Consider the following 23193-nt stretch of genomic DNA (forward strand, 5'->3'; position numbering starts at 1 on the left):
TCCTGTGTGGGGCTGACCTACAATCAGCAGGCATTTCTTCCACACATTTGTAAGAGGCCTTGGTTCTCCCACAGGGTTTTATTCAGGAGACCCTGTCCCTCATGCATTGCTCTTCTGCTATTTCACAACTGGGTCCTGAATTCTTGCCCTTTTCTTGTTTTGATTTCCTTTCTTTTGTAAAACCCTAACCTTTGTATTATCTTAAAGTCTCACAGGAGGAAGCTGGGATAAAAGATCCCAAACTGCCTCTTTTATGTCCTTTGAGGTCCTAAGAGTAAAATCACATATGGTGTCCAGGGTCATGGGGCTGTTCTTATCATAATCTGGGTGAGGGGCATTCCACTGGAAGCCTGTCTCACTGTCGTACAGCTCGTCCAGTACTGACTATAGCAGCAGCATTTCTGCAGCCTCAGTAGACACTGACATGTAAATCACAAGGGAGGGGCAGAGCCATTACCCTACTCTAATAAGAATGTCCCCTTCGTCCACTCCAGTCAGCAAGAACTTCTTGAACTATCCCCACAAACACAGTAGCCAAAGGAGCATCCAGATGAGTGCAAACATCACCCTTAATAGTGTTCCAAACCAGGGATGCTGCTACTTGATCTCAAATTCTCAGGAGCCATTTCCTCAAGGGTCATCACGAAATGCAGCATTTGCCTCTGCTTTGGCACTGAATAGCCCCTTACTGACTCCTGCCCTCTACCATTGACTTGTCCCACTTGAATTATCCTCTTAGCTCCAATGGGTCTCAGCTGACCCATCAGGTGTTATGGTGCCCAGTTTTCTCTGGTCGGGGCTCTGCTTGCCAATCAGAGAGGATGGAGTTTAACTGAGGAGACTCTGAACTTTCACTGTTGCTAACACGGAAAGTAGCAACTAGAAACTGATTGAGCCAACTTGCCATCAGTTTGCACTTGTCTCCCAGTTTTGCTAGCTCCTGGCATTCTGGTTGTCATTTGAATATTGCAATGGAAAGTCTTATCAGTAACTGATTTCAACACCTGTACTACTTCAAATCATGTATACCTTGGCAATCACCTCTGCATTGATAGTTCATTTGCATTCCCTATATCAGAATCATCCTTTTCCTTTCTAAATAATGCCTGTAATCTACACTAATAAAAGAGATATATGTAAATTGACGGTACCTCCACGACGCCCACCAGCCAATCAGGAGTGAGTATGCAAATTAATCCAACAAAGAAGGCAGGTTTATTTGCATATGCAGGCACTGAGTGGGCCAGCGAGATGGGATACCTGCTATGAGGGGGAGGGCGGGGGCCGGACAGAGCTACAGGAGTGGCACTCAGGCTGGAGCGGAGAAGACTGAAGGCTCTGGCCGGAGCGAACACTGAAGGCTCCAGTCGGAACGAAGACGGAAGGTGGCGGCCAGAGCTAAGGCCTGGGTCCCAGGTGCTGGAAGAAAACTGGTGCCAGGAGCCAGGGGAAGGAAGGCCTATTGCACAAATCTTCATGCAATGGGCCTCTAGTGTTTTTATAAAAGCTTGAGTCAGAAGTCTTCTAAGCAATCTGTGCTAAAACAGGATTCAATAGTTAAGAAATCTAATAACAATACAAATCTATAATTTGTTAGAGAAAAAGGAAACCATCTAACAACAGTACTGAATTAGAATTTGGATCATTGTCAAAGGCTGTCTTGCAGCATGGGGCTGCGGAGGCCTGGTACAGGCTCCTACCTTCACATACTATATAGGTCATGGCTGTAGGCACTACCTCTTTTGTAGCAGGGACCACCTGTATGTGCATAGAACACCTTGGGACTATGGAGTCCAGGAATCTCGCTGGGTTTTTCATAGTTTGCTGGTCACATAGACATAGTCCTGCTACAAAATCAGCCTCAACAGAAGAGCTCGCTGGAGGTCTCACCAGATGTAAATCATCAGTCTCACTCTTACCAATAAACAATGCTGATGAGCTGATAAAAAAAACACCCTAAAGCTCCTCAGACCCACTGTTACAAAGGCAACATTATTAACCAGCATGTTTCAGGTACTAGGACCAGAGCTTAGTGAAAAGCAGGAACTTGAGCAAAACAGCTCAGGGTAATTCCAGAACTGCTGGAAATGAACCTTCTCAACACACCATGACAAACTGTCTTACTCTTCCTAGCTTACTATTTTGATTGGGAATTAATATGTATCAAATTATTTTATCACATTTATTTAAATGATTACAAATTTTTTATTTCTTATCAGTTACTATGGAAAATTTAAGACAATTTTTCTCCCTAATGTTAAAGCATGCTTGCATTTCTTGGGGTGGGGGGGATGAAACAACAACAAACACCAATTTTGTCTTTTTTGGTACATTGTTCTATCTGATCATATTTCATTTGCAATTTCTTCCACTTCTGTTCATAATTGAATTGACCTGTATAATTCCTTTCTCACATATGCCTCGTCTGGTCTTGTTACTAAGTTTATAGTAACCTTATTGAACAAATTGGGTAGTGTTCCCTATTTTTGTATTCACTAGAAGAGTTTTCACTACAAGAGTTTTGTTACAGATTTTTAGTTCATAAGAGTTGGATAGCACATGTTCTTTATGAGACAATTTCAAACTTCTGATCCAATTTCTTTATTGCCTATCCAAATATTTTAGTCTTTCTAGCACTTAGATCAGGGGTGGGGAATGTCCAGCCCACGGACCATGAAATCATTTGTTCTGGCCCTGCCAAGGCATTAGGGGTGAGTTAATTAAATGTTTGACCCAATATAGGAGGCTGATTTTTAAGTTGATAATTTTGTATGGCCCATGAATGATGTTATAAATATCCAAATGGCCCTTGGCAGGAAAAAGGTTCCTCACCCCTGTCTTAGATCAATCTTGGTTAAGTTATATTTTTAGAACTCTTTGATTTTGTTACTTTTTCATATATGCTGTGATAGTGTTATTTATCTTAACTTCTGTTGTCTATATTTATGTCCTTGTTTTGGTCCCAATATTATCAATGCAATTAATATACTGAATAAGCAATAATGTCAACATAAAATATAACTGCTTGTCCTCCCATCATTCATTAAACATTTTTCAGAGTGGGACTTTTCCCCCTGACCCTGTATGAAAATTCTAACAAGCCCACTTGAATAACAGATAGTTCTAACTAACTTGGAGTTGAAAACACAATCTAGCCCTAGCTGATTTGGCTCAATGGATAAAGCCTCGGCCTACAGACTGAAGGATCCAGGTTCGATTCTGGTCAAGGGCAGATGCTCAATCCCCAGAAGGGGGTATGCAGGAGGCAGCTGATCAATGATTCTCTTTCATCATTGATGTTTCTATCTCTCTTTCTCTCCCTGCCCCCTCCTCTCTGAAATCAATAAAAATATATTTAAAAAAGAAAATAGAAAACATACCTAATAATTAGCATAACCATTCCCATTATTGACCATAATTCTAACTAGATTTACCATATAAATGTTTTCCCCTTCCCCTCCTAGGGTCTGTTTTAGGCTGGAAACTTGCAGTGGGATGGGGGTCTTGATTTATCTTTTCTCTTTGCCTTCCCCAGCCAGCTAATTGGGACTTTACTCTTCAAGGGCTGGCATGCAGAGGGGAAATGCACATGGGATATATGCAGGAGCTGTCCTACTTGAAATGTCCCAACATTAAATTGGCTTCCACTTCTCTGAGTGTGTGAAGGATGACTCACTCAGCCTGCCTCTTGGAAGGTGTCCTGATGTCTGGACGTTTGTGATGTTTTTCTCACTTCCTCATCCTCTCTCACCTGCTTTCAGTCAATTTCTGAATTCATTGTAACAAAAATTTATCCATATTACTAGTTGGATCAAAAGACATACTTTGGGACTTCTTTGAATCTCTCCCTTGTATCTTGTTTCTCTCCCCGCCCCCCTCTCTCTCTCTTGCTCTCGCTCTAGCTCTCACTCTAAGTGAGTTAATGTATGTAAAGCATTTAGAGAACTGCCTGGATATACATATACCATATAAGTGAAAATTGTTATAACCCACTAGAGAAGTGAACTGCTCTGGGTCCATTTTTTTCAATGCTATGTTCTCAGTGCAGAGAACAGTTTCTGGCACAATAAAATTATGTCCCTGTTTATCTTTCACGGTTTTCCTTTTTTCTGTTATTTCTCTTCTTAAGAAGAAAGTTTAGTTCACCGATATTTTATTTTATTCTAAAATTTTAAAAAGCATTTGTGTCTATAAATTTCTCTGAGTGCTGCAAATTTCTCTCATGCAGATTTTGCTGCATCCTACAATTTTAATAGACACAATTTCTTATTTCATTCCATGTATATTTTTAGTTTCAATTATTATTTTCACAAAGATACTATTTATAAGAGTGTTTTTAAATTTCTCAATTTGGGCATAGTTTTATCTTTTGTTATAGATAACTTAATTATGTTGTGGTCAGATAGCATGCTGATAATACCACACTTTTTTCAAACGGTTGAGACTTATGTGAGTTAGAGTATGCATTCCCCGCTTGCTGAACGCAGAATTCTATAAATGTCCACTTTGTTTTCAAAGTTTTGGTCTCATTTGACACCCCAACAACTTCAGCTGCAATGCTTGGTGGTAAAACTTCGGAATTTATATTTAAATTCCCTAGAGTGGGTGGAGCAGCATCTACTACAAAGTCAATGACTACCATGACCACCACCAGGACCACCTCCAACACCAACCAGAACCACAACCACCAGCACCACCATAACCACTATTGGCTTTACCTTCCGTCGAAAACCAGTGATATCAACTGGGATTAATGACACTGTTCCAGTCGCTTTTGCTTCTACACCTTTTACTTCAACTGCTAATTTGATCATAACTCCCATGAAGACATATGGTCAGCTGGCTGGTCTGATCAACAAATGGAACCTTGAGTTAGAGGATCAAGAGGTCATCACCAGGTCACCCAGGCCAATGCTTGGGACTGTTCACTGATTGGGAATAGTTAGAAGATGAATATTTTACATGGAAAAGTGGAAAAAGTGAAATTGGATCAGAAAAGACTAGAAAAAGATTTGGATTTGGTCCTGTTGCAGAAGGAACTAGAAAATCTCTTGATCTCTTTAGAGGAGTCTGGGAAGGACAATGGATCTGTTTATGCAAATTATGTAGTTGAGGAGTGTGAGAGGATTTACAAAGTAGCAGAAAACATAGGCGCTCAGCTGAAACAAATGGCCCAGGATCTTAAGGGCAGTATTGAGCACCTGAGTATATTTGAAAGACCTGCTGACACTATTGACCTGCCCCAGCAGATCTGCAGAATTCTGAATGTTCATATAGACTCTCGACAGTGGATCAGCCAGAATTCAGGCTGCTGCAAAGGAAGGTGGAAGCACAGGTTTTCCAAGATTCATCTTTACCAGCAGCAACAACACAACGTCAGGACTGCTTTCTATTGAATAACCATATCTTCAGCACGTTTTACATTATCTACAAATACTGATGACATTCAATAGAGCAGAAGTTAACAATTGGTATATAACTTTTGGTTGCAATGAAGTATGTGGGTGTTTTTTGTGTGGTTTTTTTTTTTTTTTTTTTTTTTTTTCATTTAAACATTGCACTGTTGAGAATTATACTGTAGTCTGGCTTTTAATATTAAAATCAAAGGGATATTAGCCCGTCTAGACAGCAGCCTATTACATGTTGACTGTTTTGTAATCTGTATCTTACTCTCCTAGATTCCATATCCTACCACCAGCACACATCCTTCTCACTCCAACCACGTCATAAATGCTTGCTAAAAAATAAATGCCAGCTAGTCTTTGATGGGTGCCTGTTACATAGAAGAAGTAGATCAGTCAAGTATCTCACCTCAAGGGAACTTACTGTCTAGCTTGAGAAGCAGTATAGATAAATGCAGAATTACAGAAAATGTGTTACAGAGATTCAGAGACAGGGAGGAAAAGTTAGGGTGGGTTTGAGACTTGGATTAGGTTATTTTTGAAAGGGTAAGTTTCAGGCAATTTGTTTATTTGTTATATATAGTTACCCTGGTGTTTTTACTTGGTGTTAGCATATGATTTATAGTTATTTGTTTTTGTGTATTTGTTCATTTATTTTTCAAAAAAAAGCCTTGTTCTTACCTTGAGAACAATTTGATCTCTTGTGTTTCATGTTTCACCTAAGTCACAAATAAGAGTGATGTTCTAAAACACACACACACAAAAAAAACAACAACAACAAAAACAAAGCCCCAAAACAAAAGAACACTAGCTCTGGATTCTGAGACTTTGTTTCAAATAACAACTTCATCTTTTTTAGATATTAAGAAAATTATCTCCTCTGAGTCCCTGGATCCTCATCCATAATATATTCTGCTTTGAGAACTTTGAAGAGGATTACATATTTATGCATTTTAAGCTCTTAGAATAAACTAGACGCTCACGCCCTAACCAGTTTGGCTCAGTGGAGAGCATCGGCTGGGGACTCAAGGGTCCCAGGTTCGATTCTGGTCAAGGGCATATGCCTGGGTTGTGGGCTCAGTCCAACGTGCAGGAGGCAACCAATCAATGATTCCCTCTCATCATTGATGTTTCTATCTTTCTCTTCCTCTCCTTTCCTCTCTGAAATCAATAAAAATATATTTAAAACAAAACAAAACAAAACTAGACGCTCACTTAAAAATATTTTTGAATCTGAACATCTGCATTGGATAATATGCTATATGCATAAAAGGGAGGAAACCTAGGGCTTACTCTCAATCAGATTATTTAGCTTTCTAATCACGGGGAATAGCAATGTTTATGAGATTTCTGCATGTTAGAATTTTGAACTTAAGGTGAATCGGCTGACATCACAACCCATTTCTGTTCTTACAACACACATTTAATAACTATATACTAAAATTTTATGCCCTACAAAAATTTCATTTGATTTAGATGTAGTGACTGCTGCTGAAACCATCCTATAAAACTTTGTCGCTTTTACAAATCATTTTTGTTGTGTAGAAAAACAGCAATAAATATTTTATAGCAAGTACTTTATCTCTAAAAGAAAACAGAGAGGAACAAATCATCAAAAAAAATATCCTATGATCATTTTTCCAGGTTTCAAGATCTAAAAAATTTTAAGGTATTCCTTTAGTTGGCAAAAATGAGCTTTCTATTTTAAGACAGATATCCTATTTTGCAAACAAATTCAAAGACTGTTGAAATAGTACATGGAGGGTCCCCCATCAAAACAATCTAAGCATTGCTAGCTACACCCACCTCTGCGGGAATCTGATCCTTCACTGCACTTGAGCAGCGAGGGAAAAAACTGGCAGAATCCAACCTCAAGCTGCACTGCAAGAATCTACCTCATTCTTCAAGTTCACACAGAAATGAACTTCCCTGAAACGCACCCAAGCGGCACTTGCCGCTTCGCCCGCCCGCGTCAGCGACCTCACTAGCGGTTCCCACGCTCCCTGAGGCCACTGAGAACGTCAACCTTCGTGGGCGAGACTGCGCACGCGCTCCAGTTCTGCGCATGCGCTCTAGTTCCGCGCATGCTCAGAGGCGGCACTGGAGGCAGGGCTGCCCCGCCCCTGCCCTCAGCACCCTGCTTCCCTTCCGCGCCCCGGTTCCCCTTCCGGGAGCTCAGGCGGCCGCCGCTACTGTCTTTCCCTCGGCTTGCAGCTCTCTTGCGGCGACCATGGCAGCTCGGACACGCGGGGCTGCCTTGCGGCTCTGCGCCACAGGTACAGGCCTGGCGGGGGTGGTGCGGGTGGACGCGGGGACTCTCCCCGGATGGGGTCGGGCCAGGACCGGCCGCGGGGTCCGCCGAGATATCCCTCACCGTGGCTCCTTCCTCCGACGCGGGCTGCCCAAGACCAGTGTCACGCGCGGGAAGGATGCGTTTTCCTCCGTTCGGTTCTGATTCTCGGGGTGGCAGGAAGTTTCCGGAGCGCTGGCTCCACTTTTAGGCGTGAAGGATGCTACCTGCTCAAGGTGCAGTGCTTTGGCTTTAGGTTCCGAGTCTTGTCCTGTAGGAAGAAGGGGGCAGAGAGAGGGGTGTCCCAGAGCAGAACAGACTCAGGTGCCGGGTGGAAAGTGCCCCGAATGTGGGTCGGCCTTTGCTCAGCCTCCCGCGCCCCTGTTTCTCTCTGGGCTGTTTTCACTCAGTAACCAGATGTGCCACTTCCTCTTCCGGAATACGTATTGGTGGTGGAGCTCAGTATCTATAAAATTGGGAATAAAAACTAATCGTTTGGAAGAGATTAACCAAAGAACGTAAATGCATATATGCAAAACTCATGGACACACGCAATAGTGCGGTGAAGACCTGGGGAGGGGAAGGGAGTGGGAAAGAGGGATTACTGGAGGGAAAATGAGACATCTTTAATACTTTCAACAATATAAATTATTTTTTTTTAAAAAAGCTAATAGTATGTGGAATGGTATTTGGAGTTTATACCGAGGAGATCACTGGTATTAGAGAAAAAGGAAAAATTAACGATTTCTATCCCTATTCCAAAAAGATGGCATGTAAAAGGAAAAATGGGATGAAAGTGGATTTAAAAAGAACCTCTGTGATTTACTAGCCTTTCACAGTACAGTTGCATGCAGAGTGTATATTAAACATTTGACCTATTTATGCTTTTTCATCACTTGTGTCCTGGTATGGTTCAATGAATTTTTTGGTAGGTTGATAAAAATGAAAACCATTTTTTAGATGACTGAGCTTATAGTACAAGCCAAATGATAAACCAGCATTTATTATATATGTTTTTTCTTTCAGTTTTTTTACTTGAGATGGCTTTCTGTAAAGGATATGTAGAAGATTTAGATGAATCGTGAGTATATATTTTAAGTAGTATCTTCTTCCAGCTCTGCATATTTGTATGAACCTAGTCTTTTAATAATAGAGCCAGTAATAACCGATGCTTATATAGCACTAATTTTGTTCAAAGTGTTTTACTAAGGTGTAAGATTTTAAAATGTGCCAAACTCATCTGTGTTCTCTTTTATCATTTCACCTGTATTTGTTATGTTTTCTGCTTTAATCAGTAAGTGGGTGCTAGAATTTGGGACCATACTGTGTTTTTGCTTTTGGTTTTTTACAGTACCGCAGCATTAATCACAAGGCCTTGCTTATAGTAGGCGAGGAGTTGTGCTCCAGACCAAAACCCAATGTGTGATCTTTCAGACAATTGTAAGGCTTTACCTGGCAGACCTACAAGGGGAAACGACTCTCCCCACACTCAACTCGGTGTACAACCAGTGCCCCGCAGTCTAGAGGGAGTTATAGTCATAGACTCGGGCCTCCCGGGCCAGCCGAACTAGCTAGGCTACATATCTGCATTCCTAGCCCACTTGCCTTTTGGCAGGAGGCAGGGGGCTCACCTAAGGCATTTCCTGTGCACCTCTACAGAGACCTCCTTACTGAGGGGCTTGGCGGAGGCACTTTGCTCCACCTGGACTCAGCACCTTTCACCTCCTGTCCCTTTTCCCTGGCCATCCCTCTGCCCAGGTGTCCATAAAGAGGCAGAGGCAGAAGAAGCCTTTGGTTCACTGCTCCCCTGTATGTGCTGACCCGCCTGACCCTTGCCTGGCGTGGTTCCACTTGGGAAAATAGAACACTGAGGAGCTGGCACCTTTTTTGTGTGCCCCTTGGCTTGCATCATAGCAGTAAGTGAGTAGAGCCTCCTTTGTTACTTTCAGTTTGACTTGTTGTCCTGCTTACCACCTCCACATGACAGCATTGCTATAGCAGCAGGGTAGTCAGTTGAGTACAGTGCTGTTCTGACAAGCAAAAGCCTCAGGGTCCTATGGGGTGCTTTATCAGCCATGCCAGTGAGTATTGGGGAGTACTAGCAGATTGTTTACAGAAACTATTTGATTCTGGGAGAATCATTGTCAACAGGGAGGTAATCTCCTTAAATGTAACTGAAAGGTTAAAGTCGGTGGTACAGAGGCAGGCTAAATAGCCATCTCAGACAGTGAATAAAGAATAATTGAATTTATTTAAGGAAAAGGGGATGGGTGATGGGGTTATCTAAAGGGATGGGCTAAACAGCTCTGAGCCAAAGGGTATTGGGTCATGATGGCAGCAAAAAATGTATTTAGGACAGTAAAATGAAGAAGGGCATAGAAGAAGCAACGGGAGAGCCTAGGCTGGGCTGCTTTGGCTCACTGGGAAGTCAGAGAAAAGGGAGCCTTGGAGACAGGTTCAGGGGGAGATCCTGGGAAAAGTTGCTGCTGCCCATTGCTGCCCTGGTTGCAAGTCTCATAGGGCCCCTTAGAGGTTGGGGGATACATGCCTGTGGAGGAATGGCATGGGCGTGCTCTTTGGAGAGAGAGTGCGCACTGGGTCCTTTGTCTTGAGCATATTTCTCTCTCTTGCCGGTGGAAATAGAGGTTTCAGGGGAGAGTCTTAATAGAATATTCATTAATTTTCCAGATGTGCTCTTTAAGCATGGTGTTCTCCACCAATTGGTTGGTGCCGGGGCAGGGGGTCATTAGTCAATATAGTTAGTCCAGAGGCAGCCAAGGTGCCACTTGTCTGATTTTGCTGCTTTTCTGGGCCTGGAGCTAAAATACAACTGAGGCCTAGATGTTAACTTTAGGGAGAAAAAGGCCAGGGGATCTAAACAGCCTGACCAGCAGTATGAAAGATCAAGGGTCCAAACTGCATTGCCAGTGATATACTAGGAGAGGATAAGTTGCCCTGGGGGCAAGGTTCTTGTTTTCCCAGGTTTGCCCCTAGGCATCTGGAGCTTTCTGTACCAGGCCCATTGTCCTTGCTCTGTGGGTCTGTCGACCTCCTCCTTTAGAATAGCCTGACAGCCATGACTTTAGCCATGAGTTTACCTGAGGAGGAGGAAGGGGAGATGAACAGGCATAGGCACCCAAAACCCTCACCTTCTTTAGATGGATGTTCTGTTGACTGACAGGTATGGCCCACCATCATGAGGGGTGCAATGTGTTCTACCTGCTGTGAATGCCCTGACCTACTGATGCCAGGGTTTCACAAGAAGGACAGGTTTTTTGTGCTAGTTTGGTGTCTTCTCACACCAGCCCAATCCAAGATGGTATCTGAATTTCTGACCTCTGGTGAATCCAGGAGGCAATCAGTTGCACCCCTGCTTGCTCTGGGTAACAATTTATTTCCTGTTTAGCTGACAAGCCTGGTATGCTCCTCAGTTCCGCTTTCCTTTGTCAGCATAAAGGCCCGTGAAAATACAGCAGTGCTTATTTGCTAGGGCTGGAAGGAGGAGCGGGAGGTGGGAGAGCAGTGGACAGATCATTTTACAGTCTGTCCCACTGCATCAAGCTGCAACGAGTTTGAAGGTACTCCACCATGCTTGGTGAAGGTTGGATGGTGTCCACACCCAATTCCATTCCAGTAAGTTAACCCGAAGGAGCCATCATTGACCCAGGCCCAGGGGCGGTCCAGGGGGTCTCTGTGTCTGGATCCCCATTGGACTAGAGGAGGCTCCTTGCACGTTATTCCTGAGAGGTGGAGGGGCACTCGGGAGACCTTTTCATGGAGTTGTAAGACTCCAGCTGGGCTCCTGTGCCTTTTCCACTATACCATGGAATCCAGGGTCTCCCTGTTAGCAGCATGATTGGAATTTCTGCTCATGAGCCTACTACTGCACTCAGCTGCCAAGGCCCAGCAACAGGCCAATAACTGCCTCTCAAAGAGGTGTATCTTTCAGTCAACTTGAGGAGGATATAGATCCGTGTAATCCAGGAGAAGAGAGCCCTGGTGGCCTGCTGGAGGGCTTCCAGGGTATCCTGCTAGTTGGGGCCCCACTCAAAGGCAGTGGCCTTTCTGATAACCTGGTAGATGGGTGCCATCAAGATCCCCACATGGGTTATATGACAGCATCAGTAGCTGATTGGGCCCATCAATTCCTGGACCTCTTTTCTATTTGGGGATTGGAAAGGGCAAGAAGGAGAGCAGCTAGTCTCACAAAACCACATTGTTTACTCAGTGTAAAACGACTGAGTCACCATTATCAGTAGCTGAAATTCAAGTTCCCAGATGCCAACTAAGGGCAACCCAAGGCAGGCAAGCTTTCCAAGGATAGCCTCAGGCCTGCTGCATTAACTAACTCCAGGTGTGAATGGAGCAGAAGGCATAGGTGCTGATCATGTGTCTGTGTTTCTACCAACTGCCACTTCATTACTGCAGTTCTCTACTTTCATTATGATGTTTAATGGATATGGTTTAGAGATCATTGAGTAAAACTTGCACATAAAAATGTATTAAAAGAATTTGTTCCATGCCCCTATACTTATCAACTGATTAAGCCCACCTGTTATTCAGTGGTAAAGTGGAAACATTCAAAGACTTGTTTTTTGTTTTGTAGGTTTAAGGACAATCGAAAAGATGACATTTGGCTTGTAGATGTGAGTATGTAAATTTTTTGTACTAATTAACCACCCCTACAATTTTAAACATTATTTTCTACTAGAGGACTGGTGCACGGATTAATGCACCATTGGGGTCCCTCAGCCTGGACTGCACCCTCGCAATCCAGGACCCCTCAGGGGGATGTCAGAGAGCTGGTTTTGGCCCAATGCCTGCAGGCCAGGCTGAGGGACCCCACCGGTGCACAAATCCGTGCACCGGGCCTCCAGTATGCATATAAGATCTTTGCTTAATCTCTTCCTGCCCTCCCCCTCCTCCCTTTCCTCTGAGATTCATCAGTCTGTTCCATGTTTCCATGCCTGTGCTTTCCGTCCCTGTGTTGAGTGTCTGCTCCCTGGTAGTCAGTGCGCATCATAGCTACTGGCTGGTTGGCCGGTCAGCCGGTTGGCTAGTCACTTAGGCTTTCATATATATAGATTCTCTTCCACCCAAATATATAGTTAGTACTGAGATATATTACTCAATTTGTTTTCTTAAGTAGTACTGTTTGGGTTTTTATATTAAAACTAGAGGCCCAGTGCACTAAATTTGTGTACGGGGGCGGGGTCCCCTCAGCCCAGCCTGTACCCTCTCCATTCCGGGACCCCTCTGGGGATGTCTGACTGCTGGTTTAGGCCCAATCCCTGGGATCGGTCCTAAACTGGCAGTCGGACATCCATCTCACAGTACAGGACAACTGGCTCCTAAGTGCTCACCTGCCTGCATGCCTGATCGCCCCTAACTGCCCCCCCTGCCAGCCTGATCACCCCTAACCGCCTCTGCCTGCCGGCCTGATTGTCCCAAACTGCCCCCCCTGCCGGCCTGGTTGCCCCGAACTGTCCCCCCCCCACCGCCAGCCTGGTCACCCCCAACTGCCCCCCTCTGCTGGCCTGGTCTCCCCTAACTGCCCCCTCTGCCAGCCTGGTCATCCCCATCCCTCCGTCCCCCATCTGCTGGCCTGGTCGCCCCCAACTGTCCTCCCTGCTGGCCTGGTCACCTCACGCAGCCTGCTGTTCAGTCATTTGGTTGTCCCTCACTAACCCCCCTGCTGGCCTGGTCACCCGACACAGCCTGCTGTTCAGTCGTTTGGTCGTCCCTCACTAACTCCCCTGCCAGTCTGGTCGCCCCACGCAGCTGTTCGTTCTCTCACTAATCCCCCTGCCAGCTTTGTTGCCCCACGCAGCCTGCTGTTCGGTCGCATATTCCTCTGTTATTATATAGGTGAACCTCAGAGCCTTATGGTTCCTGGCAAGGAACTTGATTTTGATTAAGTTCTGTTGAAGTTGGCTTGTGGATTGTGTCTGAGGGAGATTATGGAATGATTTTTATTTCAGAATTCACTCTCTGTTTGTCATGTTATCCAAGAGGCTGTATATATTAATCACTTGGCAGTCAAAATCATATTTCATCTTAATAGTAACAGTCAAATTTTCCTCATTTTCAAGTGTGGAATATATTCACACTTTATGGTGTTTGGAGTTCATTTTCACCTGCCTCAGTAAAAGAGGAGAGTAGCAGCAGAAGAGACAGACTCACAGTAGCAGAGTGGACACTTAGTGAAGCCAGGCTGTGGGCACAAGGTTCACTGTGTATTTCTCCCTCTCTTTCATGCCTGTGTTTGAACATTGCCACAGTATAGTGTTCAAAAATAGGTAAGTCCTATTTCATGAAAGTACAGCAAGCGTTTTGTTATACCATTTAACCTAACACCAGTTACCACCTCAGCCTGGCTGATTCTAAAGAAGGAAGAACAATGGTTTTAGTTTAACCAGCCTGACTTGTCCTTTTGCCAAACCAGTCATCTTAATGGTTTCGCCTATTTTATCGATGGTTACTCTTAAACTAGTAAAGGCACCTGCTGTGTTGGAATTTTTGTAGTAGAAATAGATTCAAATTTATCATTAACACCTAAGGGGTGTGCACATGATGTGTGTTGTATTTGGTGATCTCATTTTATTCATAACATGGACACATCACTTACAAACAAAGATGCTTTTATTGCAAATCATGTATAAATATATATATATATATATATATATATATATATATATATATATATATAAATATATATTCTTCATATGATTTAAAATAGTGTCAGTATTGAGGGGTATGCTTTATGTCTGTGTTTTATGTTAACCAATTTAAAAGTAATATTTATTCTTTGTCTAAAACAGATTATTATCAGATCATTTTGTCAAAGAGTTTCTTTAAAATTAAGGCTGCTATCCACAGTAGCACAGTATTTTAGTGATTGTTTTTGTTTATTTTTTAACAAGTTTTATGCACCATGGTGTGGTCATTGTAAAAAACTGGAGCCGATTTGGAATGAAGTTGGTCTTGAAATGAAAAGCATTGGTTCGCCAGTTAAAGTTGGAAAGATGGATGCTACTTCCTATTCTAGTAAGCATTTACTCAGTTTACTTTTTAACTGCATAAATTTGCAAAGCTCTATTCAAGGTAGGAGGAAGAAATACATGTGTTTTTTTTGCCCATGTGAAATTAAAATTAGCTTAATTTAAGACTATTTATGAGTTAAATGAATTAACCATTGAATGTGTAATATGAAATATGTTAACCTTAAGCCTACTGGAGATGTGTAAGCTATTTTTTCTATTTTGAGCCCACTTGAGATAATTTGTGACTTGAGGCAACTATAGAATTTGAGCACTAACCTGTTGATATTGGTGTGTGAATTAAGAATGAAAGTTTGTTGTTTGAGTAGTGTGAGACGGCATGGCCAAGGAGTAAATGGGAATATGAAAGATGAGTTGAGTTAGGATAAATGCAAGTGAGGGTCAGGAAAGTATTCACTTTAGAGAGAGTATTAGAGCAAAATCATAGAGTTGGAAATGAGTTTACTGTGTGCATACCAGAGAATAGACTGGCGTTGGCAGACTGTGGCCCATGGACGAAATCTGGCCACTACAGTATCTGGTTTTGTAAATGGAGCTCTACTGGAACACAGCACACTGGTTTGTATACTATTATCTGTGGTTGTCTTCATGTTCCATTAGCACAGTGAGTGGTTGTAACAGAGACTGTATCCCCCACAGAGCCCAAACATTTATTTTATGACCCTATACAGAAAAAGTTTACCAATGCCAGTCTTAAAGGATTTGGGAAAAGACAAAATTAAGTTTAGAGACATCATAGAAATTTGGAAGAGGATGGCTTCAGAGAACAGATTCTGGCTCTCCTGTGTATGTGCTTTATGTAGATATGCTTTTCAGTACAGCACCAGGAAAGTGTGTTAGCACCTCTAACTTCAGTTTCCACACAGGTAAATTTTTTTTGTAGGTCCTCTTTTAGTGATTATTTCAATGATGTAGCACCTGTAAAGTCTCTTGTACTATTCAATAAATGTAGGTTCCTTTTTCCTTTAATTAGTGAAGAAAATGGAAGTATGTAATGAGTACTTCATTTTAGAAAATCAGGGTTATACTCTGGATATAATTTTGGAACAAGAAAGACCTATGTTTTCATCCTAACTCTTCCATGTCCTGCTTTTGTGGCTTTGGGAAAGTGCTTAATCTCTTCATTTCAGTTTTCTTGTCTGTAAATGGAAGAGTAATAATCCTCTAGGTTATGGTTGTACTGATATTTCATATTCACAACCCTTACCACAATAGCTACTATATACAAGGTGCCAAGAGGTAATCTCAGATTTTAAGGGACCCTCATGTAGGACAAAGCGTTTTAGGATTTATTGCTAGTCAGTTAAGAGGCAATACATGTTTTTGAGAAGGCCACTGGCTTGCTACATGTAGGAAGGAAAGAAGAGTAGAGACAAGAAAACCATCTAAGTTGACTTGTGTGCATCTTGGTGCATGCTGGGAGCCTTGACTTGAGTGGTTAGCAGTGGAGTAAAGAGGAAACAGTAATTCTTAGAGACATTTTCAAGGGTGAAAATACAGATGTGACAGATTAGCTCTGTGATACAAAGAAAAACAAAAATAATAGTATAGGATACTTAGCAGAGTTACTGAACTGGTTATGTGGAAAATAATACTAAATTGAAATTTGTGCCAAAACCGGTTTGGCTCAGTGGATAGAGCGTCAGCCTGCGGACTGAAGGGTCCCAGGTTCGATTCTGGTCAAGGGCACGTAACTTGGTTGCAGGCACATCCCCAGTAGGAGGTGTGCAGGAGGCAGCTGATCGATGTTTCTCTCTCATCGATGTTTCTAACTCTCTATCCCTCTTCCTTCCTCTCTGTAAAAAATCAATAAAATATATTTAAAAAAAAAAAAAGAAATTTGTATGCATTTTCATGTTAGCAGCTATTTTGAATTTGTGGAATTTTGCTTTATTGATGTTTAGGAATAGGGAATTAGAGTACATGTAAGATGTTTGAGCTGGAATTATTGAGTCACACAAATGAATTGTTGAAACTTTGAGAGAAGAGATCAGTGGTAGGAAGTTACTGTAGAGACAGACTAATATGCTTGAATTGGTATTTCTTGAAATATGCTTTTAAAAAAGTTTAAGAAGTTACTCCTTTCAACTGTTGCTCATGAAAGTAAATTATTGTTTCTGCACTTTTATGTTGATTAGACATGCGTGTAAATATATATTCTTCATATGGTCATTCATTCATGGTCACTCAGTCAATATTTGGTTTGTCAAGCTTGTACTGGTCTGTAGAAATTAAACAAGAACCAAAACAAATCCTTCTTGTCCTGCAAATGCTTGCAGTTAAATGGAGGGAGAGAGATGAACAAACTAACAAGTACAATAAAGTCATAAACATGCCACATTCTGTGATCCTTTGAATCATTCAGTGGAGTAATAAAGTAATGTGTAAACCAGTGGTTCTCAACCTTTCTAATGCCGCGACCCTTTAATACAGTTCCTCAAGTTGTGGTGACCCACAACCATAAACTTATTTTTGTTGCTACTTCATAACTGTAATTTTGCTACTGTTATGAATCGTAATGTAAATATCTGTGTTTTCCGATGGTCTTAGGCGACCTGCTAGCGGTTCTCAACCTGTGGGTTTCAGTAGCATTGTCCCCTTACTCCCAAGTTGTGGCCACCAAGTATGTCTCCAGACATTGCTCAGTGGCTCCTAGAGGTCAACCCTCTCCCCGAATTGAGAACCATTGCTATATTTTATTCCCTTTCATGTCAGACACATAGTGACACTAAATGCTAAGAAAAACAGCATTTTTGAGCTGAAAAGGACTTTAAATTAAGTTCAGCTCTTTATATCTCCTCTCCCCCATTGTGTAGAAGAAGTAATGGAAGATAATTTGCAGTGAAATGACTTTGAGTGATTTCAGTCACTGAATTTAGAGGTAGAATTAGGCCCAGAATCCAAGATCACCATGAATCCACCACCAAGCTTGCCTGTCCCTTCAAGTTATCATTTCAAAGAAAGAAAAAAAAAATAGTGGTTTCACATTTCCCCTCAATTATGATTATTTAAAATGACAAGACTTCAGGGGAAGTTATTCATGTTACAAAATGGATTCTTCAAATTGTAAAGGAATTAATCTTAGATTTCTATACAAACTATTCTCTAATAATGAAACCAACAAAATGTAAATTAAAGCCAGTTATAAGTTTCTACACATGCTAATGCTTATTAATATCATCTGTACATAGAATTATCAGCAGATAATTACGTAACAGTGAAGTCAGGATCAAGAATAGAAAGGAAATGGACCTAGCATTTGAGGATCTCTGTGTGCCAGATTCTCTGTTAGATTCTTTTTTACTTGTGTTCTCATGGTAAAGTCGCACCCATAACCCTACAAGATGAGTGGTATCTTCAGATGGGGAAGCAATCAGAGAACTTAACACATTGCAGACCAATAGTTTTATTGCTGGCTTTACCCAGTGGCCAGATAAGTTTCTATTGAACGAGTACAAAAAACGTTTTACATAAATGTTAAAGGCACACTTTAAAATTAAATACCCGGCCGAAACCGGTTTGGCTCAGTGGATAGAGCGTCGGCTTGCGGACTGAAAGGTCCCAGGTTCGATTCTGGTCAAGGGCACGTACCTTGGTTGCGGGCACAACCCCAGTAAGGGGTGTGCAGGAGGCAGCTGATCGATGTTTCTCTCTCATCGATGTTTCTAACTCTCTATCCCTTTCCCTTCCTCTCTGTATAAAATCAATAAAATATATTTTAAAAAAATATTTAAAAAAATAAAATTAAATTAAATACCCATTGCATTTTGAAGTTATTTATTACATGTTCTTACAAGCTAATATATTTTTAAAGTATGATACTTTGTAAAACACTGTGTAATGTGAAGTGAGAATTCTCGTGATCCATCCACAATTTGTTAATAAATTATTCAGAACTGTGCAGATGATAAATGAAGTTGGAATGCTAACCTGGGTCATTATATGTCTATAACTAATGCTTTGCTTCTGTGCTTTTATAAGTTATACAGCCATTTTCCTCAAGGGAAACTTAAGTTTGAAGTTTTAGGAAACTGTCAGTTGGAATTCTATCAGGAATAAAGGTATGTTCAAGGAGCAAAGGGACTGCAGAGTGGGTAGTATTATACAACTCCAGCTTATCGATAGGAAACACTGAGGTCAGGGAAATGAAGTGATGGGGTTAAATTTCTCTGAAACCTATTGTGAGAAACAACACCAAGTTACAGAATACCACCACTATATTTTCTCATGTAATTGCATTTTCAATTTTATTTATATATGAATAAATTTTACACTACATTGTATAAGGAGTTGCTAGGGGGATTTGCCCTCTGCTCAATCAATTATGCTAGTCTTTACCTTTGGCAGTTTTTAATGAGTTTTGGGTGAAGGTGATGAGGGCTTGTATTTACCTGCCTTAATTTGGGATGAGAAGCATTAAGAACATACTTTACTCAAATAATGTCCCCAAAATCATTTCTTTTTAAAATTTATTTTATATATTGATTTGTAGAGGAAGGAAGAGAGAGAGAAACATCACTTTGCTATTTCACCTTTTTATGCATTTATTGGTTGATTCTTATATGTGCCCTGACTGAATATTGAAGCCAAAACCTTGGCTCTAACCAACTGAGCAACCCAGCCAGGGCCTCCCCTAAACTGGCAGTTGGATATCCCTCTCACAATCCGGGACTGCTGGTTCCCAACTGCCTGCCTGCCTGATTGGCCCTAACCGCTTCTGCCTGCCAGCCTGATCACCCCTAACCACTCCCCTGCCAGCCTTATCAACACCTAACTGCTCCCCTGCCGGCCCGATCGCCCCCAACTGCTCTCCCCTGCTGGCCTGATCGCCCCCAACTGCCCTCCCCTGCTGGCCCGGTTGCCCCTAACTGCCCTCCCTTGCCGGCCTGGTCACCCCCAACTGCCCTCCCCTGCTGGCCTGGTTGCCCCCAACTGCCCTTCCCTGCCAGCCCAGTCACCCCTAACTGCCCTCCCCTGCCAGCCTGGTCACCCCTAACTGCCCTCCCCTGCCTGCCATCTTGTAGCAGCCAAGTTGTGACCACATGGCGGCGGCCATATTGTGCGGTGGCATGATGGTCAATTTGCATATTATCTTTATTATATAGGATAGTCTGTTAACTGAGAATAGTTATTTTTTAATGTTCTAGTTGCCTTGAATCTGTGAAGGATTAGTATTAATTTACTATCATGATTTCTGTAATTCTTAAAGCCTTGAGTCTCTATTCTTTGCTTGTACTTGTTACTATTTCTTCTTTCCTTTAAAAAAGATGCTACTGTAGCAAATGTATCTTATTTGAACTTGAGGATTTATATATATAAAAGCCTAATATGCTAAGTGTCCCCTTGGGAGTTTGACCGGGAGACTGGGAGTTCGATCACTTGCTATGATGTGCGCTGACCACCAGAGGGCGGCGCGGAACGAAGGAAGGCCCCAGCCTGCAGCTGCTAGGGAACCTACCCAAGCACAAATTTTGTGCATTGGGCCTCTGGTTTCTGAATAATCTTTGTGTCAATTGGAATTATTCTAGGTTATTACAAAAGCAGAAACTTCTAAAACCTTGTGGATAAAGTTGATTTTGGATCATATACTGACTATAGAATTAAATAATTTTGTAGATATGACTATGTTTTTAAAAGTAAAATGCAATGCAGTTCTTTTAAGACTCAGAAAGCTTTGAAGGAAGAAATGGGCCCTCCCCGCCCCCTTTTTTAAAGAAATATTTGTGCTGGAAAGGAAGTCAGATGAAAAGTGAGACTTTATTTATATGTGTTTATTTATATATTTTAAAACAAGACTATCTTTTAAAATAAGTACTTTAGAGTCAAAATTTTAACTATTCTTTTGGCACTTATTTCTTATTTTGTCATAGGATTTTGTGTAAGGTGTAGGTTAGATTGTTAAGTAATTATTTTGTATTAGAATGTCATGTTTTTCTTTTTGTGAGTTTATAGTCTCTTTAGAGGTAAAACACCATATCTATATAACTTTGTATAAACATATTTATATGTTTTTTAACTAAAAAGACTCATTTATGACCTAGTTTCTCATTTTAAAAAAAATTTAGAATTTTTATTCTTTTTCTTATCAAGGCATTGCTTCAGAGTTTGGAGTTCGAGGTTATCCAACAATTAAGCTGTAAGTTGAGTGTTGTATGTTTATATGTGTATTTTTATTAGTTCACTCTACTTACATTTTATTAGATTAAGTCCTAGTACTTTCCATGGAGGAGTTAAGGTTTGGGTTCAATAGTTCTTCCCAGGGGCAGGATGTGATCAAAGGAGAGGGACTGCATCTTTCTGCTTGTTTTTGTATTTAAGTGAATGTGCTGTTTATTAAAGGCTGATTCATTAAACGAGATTTGACTGTGACAGGCACTGTGCTGGACAAGGTATGTTGTCCTAGTTATAGAAGGTCTTTTACCCTTGAGCAGCTCCAGAGTGTATTCTACTTTATCATGTGATTCCTGTCTCCTAACAAATTTTACTTTCTATAATTATAAAGGATATTTCATTAGAGTGAAAGAAACAAAGAGGATCAAATTTGTAGGTGTTGATCAAGTCTAACATGTAGTGTATATGTTGGAAGAAATGGGGCAATAATTCTAAAGGGCTTATTTTATAATTATCGCTTTACTGAATTTTCTCAGGCATTTCATCCAATCCTTATTTTGGTAATATGGGGAGTTGAATTGTTTTAAAACTTATTTTTATAATGAAGTAAATTTTTATTTCACTATTTTAAAAATTCAAATTTCAAAAATTAAGTAATTTTATTTTTTTATTCTTGGGTTTTATGTTGATCTCCCACCTTCCCTCACTTTTTAAATGTTTGCTAAACCTCTTTTACTTTCTTGTGTTAAGTAAGTTATCCTTTCCATTCTTTAATTATAGATATTCTGTTGTGCTTTCTTAATTTTTTTTAATTCTATGTTGGACACATAATTCATTGGCAGGCTTTTAGAAATTATCTAATTTTCTATAAGAGATGTTTTTATGCACTGCTTTACTCTATAATCTTGGAGCACCTTTCAAGTTACCATGATATTGTAGTGCTTAAAATTTGTTTTATCACTACCAAAGTACTATTAATTCCCTGGCCTTTTACTTGCCTTTAAAAAGAGAAAACAGTGAGAATTATAATGCTTTGGCCATGAATGTGTAGATTATTCATTATTTAGAAGACATAGATGCAATGCAACTATCAAATACACAGTAAATTATTTTCATGTAATTTTAACAAAATACAGCCTTTTTCTTTATATTTGGAGTTGCTGGTCCCCTGAAGCCAGTGTCTACTATATTTTATGTGGTTATGCTATTTCTTCTCCATCATTCCATTTACTATTTTTATATACTGTAATTTTATATAATAATACTGATTGATTACCATTAAATATTAAAATAGTTGAAATAATCCAAGCTTTTTTCTTTTTAAGATTAAAAGGGGACTTGGCATATAATTATAGAGGACCGCGAACTAAAGATGATATTATTGAGTTTGCTCACAGAGTATCTGGGTAAGTTTTTACTAGGAAAGACTTAATATATGGTATCAATATTTGAAAATTAAATTATTTTTATAGATCATTATTGAAGGACTTAACCTGAATAAAATTTGTCTACTTATTTATGAGAGAAGGTAGGGTTACATAGAATATGCAAAAAGATTCTTTAAAAAATGACAGGGGGGAGGGCTGCGATACTTGTTAATCTCACATTTAAATTTATTTACAGTATTGAAGAATTTTTCTCCCAATTTTTAATTGATTTTCAAAATTTGAATACTTTATTTTTTATTTTATTATAATTTTGCTTTTCAACTACCTGGCTTACATCATTTTATTTTTATTGTTACCTGATTTTAACGTTTTACAAGAAACCTCACAATATTATTGTTCTGAATAGACTTGGGCTTTTAATCCCTAGGCTGTGATGATGGAAAATGCTTTGTAGATACAGCTGAAATACCTGTCCTGATCTACCATATGCTGCTTTATGCCACCTGTGAGGTATTACTATACATTTTGCCTAGAATGTGACATAATTGGCACCCATGTGCTTCCATAAGCATTTTCTCTTGGTTTGAAAGCAGTGATTTTGTGTTTTAATCTACATTTTGCTCTGCGATATAAAGAAAGTTGTTGTTTATAATTATTAAAGTGATTATGTGCAACTTTTTGGAGAGAACATTTATCAAGATAGTTTAGCCTATATTGACTTTGAAAGTATAGGCACTTTCTTATGAGTTTGACAGGATATATTATATTGGTAGCTTTAAAGTAAATTGAAATATTGGGATGGATTTGTTGGGTGTCATGATACTCTCTGTTTTAAATTACTTGAGGAAAGGAAAGAATTAGGAATGATCTTTATATATTATAGTTTGCAACGGTTATTAATATAATTGTCACTGTATTTTTACATTGATTACACATTTAAT

At 40.5% G+C, this 23193-nt stretch overlaps 1 protein-coding gene across 1 annotated transcript in view; it reads left to right on the forward strand.

Annotated features, from left to right (window-relative positions):
* The first annotated feature begins 7492 nt into the window (after positions 1-7492).
* The window catches only part of TMX3 (thioredoxin related transmembrane protein 3), a 34570-nt gene continuing 18869 nt past the window's right edge, over positions 7493-23193 (forward strand). The window contains exons 1-6 of the mRNA XM_080685834.1: positions 7493-7678; positions 8719-8773; positions 12299-12338; positions 14616-14739; positions 20844-20889; positions 22190-22270. Of these exons, the coding sequence (XP_080541960.1) occupies positions 7633-7678; positions 8719-8773; positions 12299-12338; positions 14616-14739; positions 20844-20889; positions 22190-22270 (392 nt within the window). The 5' untranslated portion in view covers positions 7493-7632. The remainder of the gene's footprint in view (positions 7679-8718; positions 8774-12298; positions 12339-14615; positions 14740-20843; positions 20890-22189; positions 22271-23193) is intronic.

Source organism: Plecotus auritus (assembly GCF_963455305.1).
Source record: "Plecotus auritus genome assembly, chromosome: 8".
Taxonomy (NCBI): Eukaryota; Metazoa; Chordata; class Mammalia; order Chiroptera; family Vespertilionidae; genus Plecotus; species Plecotus auritus.